Here is a 12,533-nt window from a genome sequence, read left to right as displayed (position 1 = left end):
GGAAACCACTATTAATACCTTACTACCTCTGTCTTTATCCTAAATACATTGAAGAAATATTAAAATATGAATATCATATATATCTCAAAATCTTACATTTGATTTGATTAAAACATAAGCAATATGTTACACAATATTACTAAATGGTCTGAAAGCTTTTTGCCTTTTCAAACTTCCTCTAACTTTTTGGTCAATTGCTTTCTACCCTATTCCCTAAATTCTTTAGAATGCTAACACGTCTTCTTCTGACGTAGCAAGTGATTCAAAATAATTAAACTATTTTAAAGTTCAGTTGACATTTCCAAACAAAACCTTTTCTTCATTTGAGATTGTAAATATGTCCAGTGCCCAGGAAAAATCTTCCCAGCACAAACTGCTGCAGGCTACACCAAATTGAATGTTAACATCAGTGCTCCCTGCTATCTGGTCCTCTTTACTATTCTTCAACCATTTATGCAGTACAGCCAAGGATCCACTCCTTTGGCTTTTCTTCTCTCCTATTAAGAGTTCAAAATCACGAAGGGTACACAGAATATAGAACTGCAAAATAAACCCTCCACAGACATTTCTACCAACGGAAAAAGGTTCCGACTATATATTCCTCGTATAATTTTATACATTTTTATTAGGACTCCCCTCAACCTCTGATGCTTCAGAGAAAACAATCCGCGTCTGTCCAACCTCTCCTTATACCCTCCAAACCTGATAAAACTTCTGCACCCTCTCTAAAGCCGTCACATTCTTCCTGTAATGTGGAAAACCAGAACTACACTCCAAATGGAGCCAAAACAAAGTCATAAAAAGCTGCAACATGACTTCCTGGCTTTTATACTCAATGCCTCAACCGATGAAAGCAACCATACCAAACGCCTTCTTGTGCAAAATAACACAAAGTTCTGGCCTTCTTTACCACTATCTACTTGTATTGCCACTTTCAGGGGGGCATGGACTTGGAGAGACCAGGCATGATGAATCGGACAGATGAACTATCAATTTAAACTATCACCGTCCATACTTGATACATGTTGGCAATTCCATTAAACACAATGGGCTAGCAGCAGGCAGCAATTGGAACCATTTTTATAATACAGGTACAGGTCCACCAACGATCTTCCTGATACCAGTGGACCGGCACCTCCTTTAAGCTGGGCAAAAGTACAAAAGCACATTTGAAATTCCTCTCGAATCCCCCAGGAAAAGTGGTGCCTAGGCCAGGTGAGGCAGTTGATCTCAATGTCAGATCCGCTGCTGATCGGCTCGTCGAATTTACCGTGGCCGGGGCTTTGTAATCTTGAGCAACACACAAAGTGCTAGAGTAACAGCCAGCCACAGTCAGTAGATCTGTCCCCAAAGCCGTCTTTGCGAGCAGTATTTGGTCCCCCCTGAATTCGGTAGATTCGGTTGAGTCTAGGACTAGAGGTCGTCGCCTCAGAATTAAAGGACGTTCTTTTAGGAAGGAGATGAGGAGAAATTTATTTAGTCAGAGGGTTGTGAATCTACGGATGTTTTTGCCACAGAAGGATGTGGAGGCCAAGTGAGAGGATATTTTTAAGGCAGAGATAAATTCTTGATTAGTACAGGTGTCAGAGGTTATGTGGAGAAGGCAGGAGAATGAGGTTAGGAGGGAGCGATAGATCAGCCATGATTGAATGGCAGCATAGACTCAATGGGCCAAATGGCCTAATTCTACTCCTATCACTTAGAACCCCAGGAGACCTCTGTTAGTCCAGCAAAATGGATAATTCAACATGGCTCTGGAATCTAAGGTGCCGTAAAATCAGTGGGGGACCTGTATAATTATCTCTAAATGTGGCGAGACCATTTTCTCAAACAAACCTAGCATGCAAGAAACACTGTAGTCGACTCAAGCTGAAATGCCAGTAAATTTAAGAGCCAACATACTGTGACTATTACCGAGGTCAATTCCATGTGTCCAATTTCATAAGTTAGCTCCAAACAGAAAATATATAACAACTGAAAAGAAAACTCAAAATACACATTCCTTGTCCACTATCTTTGGACATTTATTCAATTAACCCACAATTAGCTATTTGGTCAGACAATCACCAAGACATTTAAATTAATATAACATGGCTGAAATGAAGCTGGAAAAATATTATTTAATGCATCAGGATTCAGAATCAGGTTTAACATTTATTTGGCTGGTTATGGTTCTTTTCCAACTGAACAGAATCATAACACAAAATTTAGGAACGTTATGTATGAATTTAGAGCACATCTATCAAATGTTAGACTGGACATACCAATTAATCTAATATACCTATTCAATGACCTGATAATTACATTTGTAACCCAATCTTACAGCAAGGTTCGATTCCCGTGTTGTTTATAATCCAAACAGTTCCCAAATTAAATGTCCCACACTGCAGAAGATGCAATGTCCCATAGAAAGGGAATGTGGAGAAGTTTAAAATATTTGTTTACCCATTCTTGATTAAAAAACTGATAATAAAAAATTTAGCCCAAGCCCATCTAGACTTTACAGCAGACGAGGTTTTATATGTGTTCAAGAAGGAACTGCAGATGCTGGAGATCGAAGGTACACAAAAATGCTGGAGAAACTCAGCGGGTGCAGCAGCATCTATGGAGCGAAGGAAATAGGCGACGTTTCGGGCCGAAACCCTTCTTCAGAGAGGTGTTATATGTTATTGACTCCTTTAAAAAAGGATACTGACGTTATCGCTGGATGGGATTTACAAAATGGACATCGACGTGTTAACAAGAATGTATTCTTCCTGGGTTCTGTTTGATAAAATTTCAGCTAATGTCAAGAATAGATGCCTGTAGCATCAATGATTTGGATGAAGGGATTCAAAGTAACATTAGCAAATTTGCAGATGTCACAAAGCTGGTGGCAGTGTGAACTGTGAGGATGCTATGAGAATGCAGGGTGACTTGGACAGGTTGGGGGAGTGGGCAGATGCATGGCAGATGAAGTTTAATGCAGATAAATGAGGTAATCCACTTTGGTAGCAAAAACAGGAAGGCAGATTACTATCTAAATGGAAATCAAGTTGGGAAAAGGGGAAGTACAACGGGATCTGGGGGGTCCTTGTACATCAGTCTATGAAAGTAAGCATGCACGTACAGCAGGCAGTGAAGAAAGCGCATGGCATGTTGGCCTTTATAACAAGAGTTGAGTATAGGAGCAAAGAGGTCCTCTTCAGTTGTATAGGGCCCTAGTGAGACCATACCTGGAGTAATGTGTGCATTTTTGGTTTCCTAATTTTAGGAAGGACATTCTTGCTATTGAGGGAGTGCAACGTAGGTTTACAAGATTAATTCCCGGGATGGTGGGGCTGTCATATGCTGAGAGAATGGAGTGGCTGGGCTTGTATACTCTGGAGTTTAGAAGGATGAGAGAGAATCTTATTGAAACATATATTATTACGGGTTTGTACACGCTAGAGACAGGAATATGTTCCCGATGTTGGGGGTGTCCAGAACCAGGGGCCACAGTTTAAGAATAATGAGTAAGCCATTTAGAATGGAGACGAGGAAACACCTTTTCCTCACAGAGAGTGGTGAGGCTGTGGAATTCTCTGGTGGAGGCAGGTTCTCTTTCAAGAGAGAGCTAGATAGGGTTCTGAAAAATAGCGGAGTCAGTGGATATGAGGAGAAGGCAAGAACAGGGTACTGATGGGGATGATCAGCCATAATCACATTGAATGGCGGTGCCGGCTCGAAGGGCTAAATGGCCTACTCCTGCACCTATTGCCTATAGCCACAACTGTTCGCAACAACTGGCAAATCCATCCTACGAGTCTTTCAAAACACTTGCTTGTACTTGCAGGCTGTACATAGACATCTGGTAATGTAAACTGTGGATGATCTGCTTAATGGTATATGGAAAATGAGGAATAACTCAATCAGTAGCACCTACCAGCAAGAATCTAGATTATACTTAGTAAACTTGGTGTGATCCGGGGTTACCATCATATCACCCTGATGTGGACCCCAGTTACTGGAGAGATTTCCAAAATGCTGGTAACTAGATTGTGCAGTTCCCAATAACCAAAATCTTATTGTACTTCAATCTATAGCCATTTCCACAAGCAAAAAACATTAATGGCAACTGATTTTGTACATCTAACACAAAGTTTATACCTCAGCAAGGGTGGGGAATACGAGGTACATGAGAAATAAGATACTCCCTCATGTGCTAACATTAGTGTATTGACATGGCCAGAGGCAGTATATAAACATTATATGGAAACCCAGTGATTTGCCAGTTGAATAACTTTTGCCAGAACTAAACAATACATCGTGTTATTCACAAGAGCAAATGCATTTAATTTTAAACATTTTTCTATTGAGGAGATCCTTTAATTTTACTTTACTAAACATTACCACAGGACTGAATAGTTTTAAGCTATATTTAAAGTCCAACAATAAATTTCATTTCACTCAGTTAGAAAAAACTGAATACCAATCCGGAAAATATATAAATTAAACTTGATTTTTTTTTTAAATCAATTCTTCAGGCGCCTTCTCAAAAGCAACAATGAGTAAACAGTACCACTGTTGAAAAGTATGTTATTGTACTTGCTATTACAAAATTTTGAAAAATAAATGTCATTAAAGCTGAAGATTTTGCAGAAGGTCACCCAAAACCACAATTTTTTGAATCAATAACAGCAGCTCAGCAGCATAGGGAGTCATGTTCAATCCGGATCTCAGGTGCTGAGTTTGCACATTCCCTGACATGTGGGTTGGTAAGTTTATTGTCCACTGTAATATGCCTCTAATGAATAGGTGACTGGTAAAATCGGGGGATAGTTGATAAACTATCGCAGGCAGCACTGTGACACAGCTGGTAAAGCTGATACTCCCCCACAGCACCAGGCATCCAGGTTTGACTCGCACCTTCGGTGCTCTCTGCGCGGAATTTGCCCATTCTTCCTGTGACTGCGCGAGTTTTCTCCGGGTGCTCCAGATTCCTCCGACATCCCAAAGATGTGTGGGTTTGTAGGTTAATTGGCCTATGTAAATTCCCCCTAGGGAGTGGATGAAAAAGTGGAATGACACAGAACTAGTGCGAACAGGTCAGTTGCAGGGCCTGTTTCCATACTGTATCACTAAACTAAAATGTTGGGAGAAAATAGATTAATGCAAGGTTACTGTAAATGAATATTTAATGGTTGGCATGGACTTGGAAGGCTGATTAACCCGTTTCTATGCTGTAATAAGTTGTTTTGTTCGGTAAGAATATAATGGCAACTGCATAAATATTTTGTTCAATAGATACATGAATACAAAAGATATTAAAAGATTTCCAACTGATTATTCTTAAGGCACAACTGTGACAAAATTCTATAAAGCAACCAGTAACTGGGATTAAGGTCCCAAATAAAATGCACCCTAATGGTAACCAATGCACACCAAAGAATTTAAAGTGCTATAATGCTGAGATTTTTCAGTGTTTTACAGAACATTTAATCATATAAAAACATTTAAGGTTGGTTTCGTTATACCTTGCGAAGGTTGAAGCTGCAAGTACAATTAGTTGCCAAAGGTTTATCCACCCTTCTATGTTGGATAAACTGAAAGGGACATTGATGGTGCTTTAGTAAGTAAAAAGAGTTAGCAGCTTTAATTGTTCTTATCACTTGTGGGCATTTTTTCAGTATCCCATGTTTGGCTTATAAGCAAAATAGATGCTGAAGGTCAGAATATGTTCAACAAAAATTAACTGAAGAAATGTTTGTACACAAACTGCATCAGAAATTATGGTAACATGGTGCATCAAATTTCTTCCATTAATGGTATTACTAAGTTACAGCAAATGTATACAACTGCTAGTAAAATGCAATATCACATCAAGTACCTGGAGATTTAAAATTAATTGTTGGTTTATTCCAGAGTAAAGGTTTGCAAAGAGTAGGACCTCAACGTTAACTTTGCATGTTTATATAGTGAAATAGATTACTAAAAATACAAGGCAGCTGTAGGGTTAAAATATTATGCCAATAATCTGACTGCAATAATGGCTCTGTAATAAAGGGGGGAAAAAACAAACTGTTTCCTTACTATATTTCCCCAGTTCCTCGTTGACTTTGCAAATATGCTATAACACTTTTTTTCTTGGGTGGAAGGGGGGGGGGAAGAAGTATGTTGAAGAAACAAAGTCCTCTAACAAATTTCCAAACTCAAAATCGCTCTTAAATTATCCCCATTTTTCCTCACCCTCCACCCCTCGTGGAAACTGATAACATGATTGTGAAACGTCTTGGTGAGTTTTTGGTGTCTTATAAAGGCACCTCCCTTTGTGATAATGTCACTCTCAATTCCTTTAATATACAACTATATTCTAAGAGTGAATATAACCCCATTGTTTAGAATGCACAGATTAATCTGGGACCATCAACATCGATTATTCAGGGAATTTATGTGCATGGCTAACCTGACTAAATTCTTTGAGGCTCCATGAAGGCTTTGCAGTAGATGTGTTATTCAAGGCTTTTGACACATGCTAGCATGACATGTCAATCAAAAATCTAAAAGTGAATGGAACCCAAGGTGACATGGCAAATTACATTCAAATTTGTTCAATGGCAGCAAGTCAAGGATAATAGCTGACTTGCATTTTCATAACCAGAAGGTACAACCACCAAGATTGCATAGCAATGTGGATAACAGTGACTAGGAATGCTTTGGACTGCTGGAAGATGATAGACTAAAGCATTATGATGATGTAGATGATCCAGCCAGTTGGCCATAAAAAATAGAAAATATATTTAATGCAGAAGTGCAAGGTAATGCATTTGGAAAAATGCAAAAATGGATTTACAACACAATAAATGGATAGATTTTGAAGGAGTAAAAGAACAAAGTCCCAGTCCAACACTTCAAAGGGTAGAATACAAGGTGTTTGAAAGGACATTCTCTATTAGCCACGGTAATACTATCACTGCTGTGAGGTTATACATACAAGTTGGATAACAGCCTATAATGTGGGTCTGTAACAAAAATCATGGTAATGGAAACATTTAAGTGCACTGGACAGGAGAATTGGAGCTATAAAATGAAAAACTAAGTTAAGAGGCCATGAGAGATGTATAAAATTATGAGCGATCAAGAAAGAGCAAATAGAAATAGCGAAGTTACCTTGGTAGAGAAGAAAACATAACTGACAAAAAAAATTTAACGCTACTTGTAAAGCATTAGAGGCAGGAGAAATAAAATTCAGCCAAAACACCAGGGATCTGCTTGAGAAGGTGGTAGAAGCAGAAACCCCCCACATCACATTTAAAAACATGTTTGGACGAGTACTCTGTTATCCAGTGTTACAAATTAGATACTGGAGAGCAGGATCATGCTGGTGTGGTATTTTTCAATCAGTGGGTTGAATTGCATCGTTTTGTTTTTTTAATAATACTTATTTTGTTGCAAATATGAATACTGTCAATTACAAGAAAATTAGCTTGCTCGAATTCAACAGAAGCCTGGGGGGGGGGGGGGATACAATTTACATGGGGTTAAATCTTTACTACTGCTTTGAAAACTTAAATGGTGCTATCCCACCGCAGTCGACTACTTCAAAGTATGAAATCGATTTTCCTTGAACGTTAGATTATCCTTGTATTCACTTACCATTTTACACTTGCGGTTAAGCCTGCTAATTATTTTATGTTTTCAAAAATAAAATGGCACCAAAGGCCGAGTCCGCAGGAGTTGACTGCAAGGATAACTGGGCTTTTGCTAAAGATCCTTTTCGGGCGGTGGTGTGGTGGGGCGATATTGGATGGTTTGTTTTTTATGCGTGTTTATACAATGATCTGATTGACTCACCAGGCCGGCTCCAACAGTGGCGGTAGCTCCCGCAGTCTCCGATGGCGGCGACCCGATCTTGCTGCACGTAGCTGCCAGTAGTGCAAGCGGTGACGGCTGAATGTTCTACCCACAGGGGGGCGGGTTCAGGAGGAAAGTGGGTGTGAATTAGTCCGGGGCTTACACAGGAAGTAACCGTACACATCAAAATTTAAACACACGACACACTCGCACACCAACAATTGCAACCGTCTGTATACAAGTAAGCTGCCAGACAAAAGAAAGCGCGGGGCCGAGCAGTGCGGGAGGGAAGAGCGGCCGAGCTTTACCTGCGCCGCCGTGCTCCTGTGCTGGAGGTATTCGCTCTGCTTGTCCACGTCCAACGCTGCCATTTCCTCTTGCTTCACTGGCCTCTCTGGAGCTGCGGAGGAATGAGAAAGAGCAGATTAAAAGGGGGGGAAGAGTGAGTGAGTGGGAGGGAGGGAGGGAGGGAGGAAGAATGCAAGCCGGCTGAGCTGCCGGCCTCCCCGCCTGCACAACGTACCAGTCATAGCGGGCGCTCGGTCCCTCCCACGCTCGGTCGGTCGGTCGGTCGGCGGCGGCGGCGGCGGCGGCTCAGACGATGAACATGGTGCCTTCTTTTTTTTCTCGGGGGAGGGCGAGCGCCGGGTTGATTACAATATATTTTTCCCCCCTCTCTGCTTCGTTGCTTTGATTGACGGTGCAGGAAGCGGCGAAGGGTGGAGCTTGGAGCCGGGACCGTCCGGGGCTCTCGAAAAAAAACTATCCACCCACACGACGCTTGTTGTCGGCTCAACCCAACGCCATGGCGGAAGGCCCGCCCTCCGTCAGGCCTGTCATTGGGCCCGGTCGGCTGGCAGAAACGGGCCGATTAGCAGAGAGCACCGTCAGTCAGGGCGCTTTCCGCCCTCCTAGTTTGGTTGACTGTCCCTGACGATTTTCTTCCTTCCTTGTGGGTGGGGGAGGGGTTGATGTCGGGCGGGGGGGAGAGGGAGGAAGAAGAAGAAGTAGCGAAGTCGGGGGGAGGGAGGGAGAGAAGTGCTGGTTCACGGGTCGGTGATGCTCGGGGTTTGGGTCACTGCGCCTGGTCCCTTCCTCCGCTGCGAGACGATCTAACACAAAGCAGGTTTCCCGCTTCCACCGAACCACAATCTGGCGCCATTTAATGGCGCTGCAATGAGGTCGGGCCTAGCCCAGGGGACAGGCCTCCTCAGCCGCCGGTAAAGAAGCCATCGTTTCAATGTATAGGGAAATATGGGTGGGAATACATCCCCAACTCGAACTGAGAGAACGAAAATAACACGCCCTTGCACCCCAAAGTTTTTATCTCATCAATCCAGGCCACAGGATTAGCAGTAACACGTGACTTTTCTAAGATTTGCATCTTCCCCTGTGAACAGCTGGGGGGGAAATCTTTCACTCCACGTAAACAGTCACTGATATTTATAGTCCCCGTTCAAAAACAATGCCACCGCCGGTGCTGCCCTCATTCCCCATTCTGTGACATTTATTCACCACCCTTTCTCACTGCTCTCGACACGAAACGTCACCCATTCCTTCTCTCCAGAGGTGCTGCCTGTCCCCCTGAGTTACTTCAGCTTTTTGTAACTTCTTGATTTGAGGTTCCTTTGCTGGTCCTTTCAATGCATCTCCACGTTACTGTGAAAGATACAGCATGGAACCCGGCTTTGGCCCACCACAACCACGCCAACCATTGGTCACCTTTTAACACAAATTCTGTTATCCCTGTTAGCTGCTCCCTACACACAAGGGGGAATTTGCAGAGGCCAATTAATCTACAAACGGCCATGCGTCTTTGGGATGTTGGGGGAAGCATAGGCGATTATATATATTTTAAATGTGCTGCCGCAACCTCCAAAGGAGACCAGGTCTGTACACAATATTCAGGATATTCCTCATCAGGATCTTAAACACTTGGATTGAAATATTTCTACTCTTGTACTCTTATTCTTTTACAAAAGGGCAACATACCATTGCTCGTTTTAATCACTTACTCTGCCTTCAATATTTGGTTGAACCTTCAATATTTATGTGCAAGGGCATCTAATCCTTCTGAACCTTGGTTAACCTTCAATATTTATATGCAAGGGCATCTGATCCTTCTGGACACCAACAGGCTCAATCTTTCACCATTAAAAAAAAGTAATCTATATTTCTGCAAATGTGGATGTTTGCATATTAATCACATAATATTGAATCTGCTATGTACTTGCTTATTCATTAATGCTGTCTATCCCCAAAGCTTCTTTCCATCCGCCTCAAAGTCTCGGGTCTTGACTCGAAACGTCGCCCATTCCTTCTCTCCATAGATGCTGTCTGTTCCGCTGAATTACTCCAGCATTTTGTGTCTTCCTTGGATATTTTATCACTTGATCCAAATGATTGATAGAAGTTGTGAACATCTCAAGCCCCAGCATCAATCCCTACCTCACAGCACTAGCCACACCCTCTCAATCCAAACATTAAACTTTTCTTTTACTCTGATTTCTTTGTAAACCAACCTTTGATCATCATCGGGTATATTAAACATAAAGTAGTGCAGTTGGGCAGGTTTAATAATCTTGTGCGGTACCTCATAGAAGACCTGAAAGTCCAAGTCCACAAATCAATTGATTGCCCTCATTTATTCTGCTCTGACAACCCCAAAGAACTATCAGATCTAACAACATGATTTGCCTTTCAAAATACTCAGCCACTTGCCTGTTCGCAGAGATTGCCAAACCTGTTGAGTGTTTCTGCAATTTTCTGTTTTGTTTTGTTTATTTTATTAGAAGTTAATACAGCACAAAACAGTACAGTGGAACCTTATTTTAGGTGCCAACTATGTAATACCGTAATCCATTCTATGTACAACCTCTAGTTTTATGTTATGAGAAGGAAGTAAGCACAATTTTCTGTTTTTAACTAACTGAATCCTATTACTATTTTCTAAGTGCACTTTATTAATAATAGATTCCACCATTTCCATTCTATGACGTCAAGCTCACTAGTCTGTAGTTTCATGTTATAAGGTCATATGGAATAGGAGTAGAATTAGGCCATTCGGCCAATCAAGCCCAGTCAATCCTGGCTGATCTATCTCTCCCTCTTAACGCCATTCTCCTTCCTTCTCCCCATAACCTCTGACACCTGTACTAATGAAGAACCACAGATTCACCACCCTCTGACTAAAGACATTTCTCATCTCCTTCCTAAAAGGACTTCCTTTAATTCTGTGGCAATGACCTCTAGTCCTAGACTCTCCCACTAGTGGAAACATCCTCTCCACGTCAACTCTATCCAAGCCTTTCACTATTCCGTATGTTTCAATGAGGTCCCCCCTCATTGTAAAATCCAGCAAGTACAGGCCCAGTGCCGACAAACTCTTATCATATGTTAACTTACTCATTCCTGGGATAATTCTTGTAAACCTCCTCTTGACCCTCTCCAGAGCCAGCACATCCTCGGATATGGTGCCCAAAATTGCTCACAATATTCCAAATGCGGCCTTACCAGTGCCTTATCGAGCCTCAACATTACATCCCTGGTTTTGTATACAAACCCTCTTGAAATAAATGCTAGCATTGAGTTTGCTTTCTTTACGACCGAAAAACAGTGGAGATGCTGGGGATTGAACCCGAGACCTCATCCATGCGAAGCATGCTCTCCATCACTGAGCTATATTCTCCCCCCCCCCGCTTTCTTAATTAGTGGGGTTAGTTTTACAGCCTTCCAGTCTGTGGCAACTATTCAAGCAGATGTGGAATTTTGGTATATGATAACCACCATCTTCATAGTTATTTACTTCTAAGAAGTGCAATCATCAGGTCCTGGAGATTTATCATGTCAGCTCCATTAATTTCTGACTTTTTAAAAATCTGTTAATTTCTGTTCAATTCTCTATTTCAATGAGATTTTCAATGTTTCCTTGTGTGAAGAAAAGCTCAAAATTTTACATTTTTGTCATCTATCCCCAATATGTCCTTTACATTCTGAGATTCCTGTCTCAGTATGTAGAACACATTAATCTTAAGTAGAAACAAAGCAGATTCTGGTTTATACCAAAATTAGACACACGGTGCAGGAGTAACTCAGTGGGTCAGGCAGCATCTCTGAAGAAAGATAGGTGATGCTTCAGAAGGGTCCTGGTCCGAAACATCGCTCATACTTTTTCGCCAGAGGTGCTGCCTGGCCCACTGAGTTACTCCAGTACTGCATCTCACATTAATTTTAACAACTTTTCCTTTTTATATATCCACATCATTTATGTTTCTCACTAATATTTATATATCCACAGTATTTATGTTTCTCACTAGTAATATGTTTTCTAGTTCCTTATCGATTCCTTGGTCCTCCTTCAGTGAATTCTGAAATTGAAACCTCAGGCTTTCTGTTTTTCTCAGCATCACGTAAACATTTGCTTTTATCTAATATAGTTTCTTGGTTGCTTTTGCTGGACCACTTTTCCAGCTCATCTTTTTTTATCTTACTGTTTATGTATTATTTGTAAAACCACATAGAGCACCTTCCCAGCTTATGAATGCCAATTACCAACTAATAGCCTGTACATACAAAAAAGCTTTTGAAGAATGGTGGGTTGCTGCTAGGTTGCATGGATTTTTTGGCGCCTGGGAACTCTGTTCCCATCCACATTTCTGACTTGCGAGCTGTTTGGGTTACAAAGAGTTCTCAGAAATGGAACTCTGCCGTAACCTTGGGAG

At 41.5% G+C, this 12,533-nt stretch overlaps 1 protein-coding gene across 4 annotated transcripts in view; it reads right to left on the bottom strand.

Annotated features, from left to right (window-relative positions):
• sp3a (sp3a transcription factor) overlaps window positions 1–8,635 on the bottom strand; it is a 42,606-nt gene extending 33,971 nt beyond the window's left edge. Inside the window, exons 1-3 of one of the 4 annotated variants that reach the window (XM_055637961.1) lie at window positions 8,336–8,635; window positions 8,121–8,212; window positions 7,813–7,917 (exon numbers count right to left, since the gene is read on the bottom strand). In XM_055637961.1, coding sequence (XP_055493936.1) covers window positions 7,813–7,917; window positions 8,121–8,212; window positions 8,336–8,342 — 204 coding nt within the window. In that variant the 5' untranslated portion in view covers window positions 8,343–8,635. The remainder of the gene's footprint in view (window positions 1–7,812; window positions 7,918–8,120; window positions 8,213–8,335) is intronic. The other 3 variants (XM_055637959.1, XM_055637960.1, XM_055637962.1) reach the window with 3 other exon arrangements.
• Between the last annotated feature and the right edge of the window lie 3,898 nt (window positions 8,636–12,533).

This window comes from Leucoraja erinacea, chromosome 7 (genome assembly GCF_028641065.1).
Source record: "Leucoraja erinacea ecotype New England chromosome 7, Leri_hhj_1, whole genome shotgun sequence".
NCBI classification, from domain to species: Eukaryota; Metazoa; Chordata; class Chondrichthyes; order Rajiformes; family Rajidae; genus Leucoraja; species Leucoraja erinaceus.
Note: the sequence above shows the minus strand (reverse complement) of the source record. Positions and strands in the feature narration are given on the sequence as shown.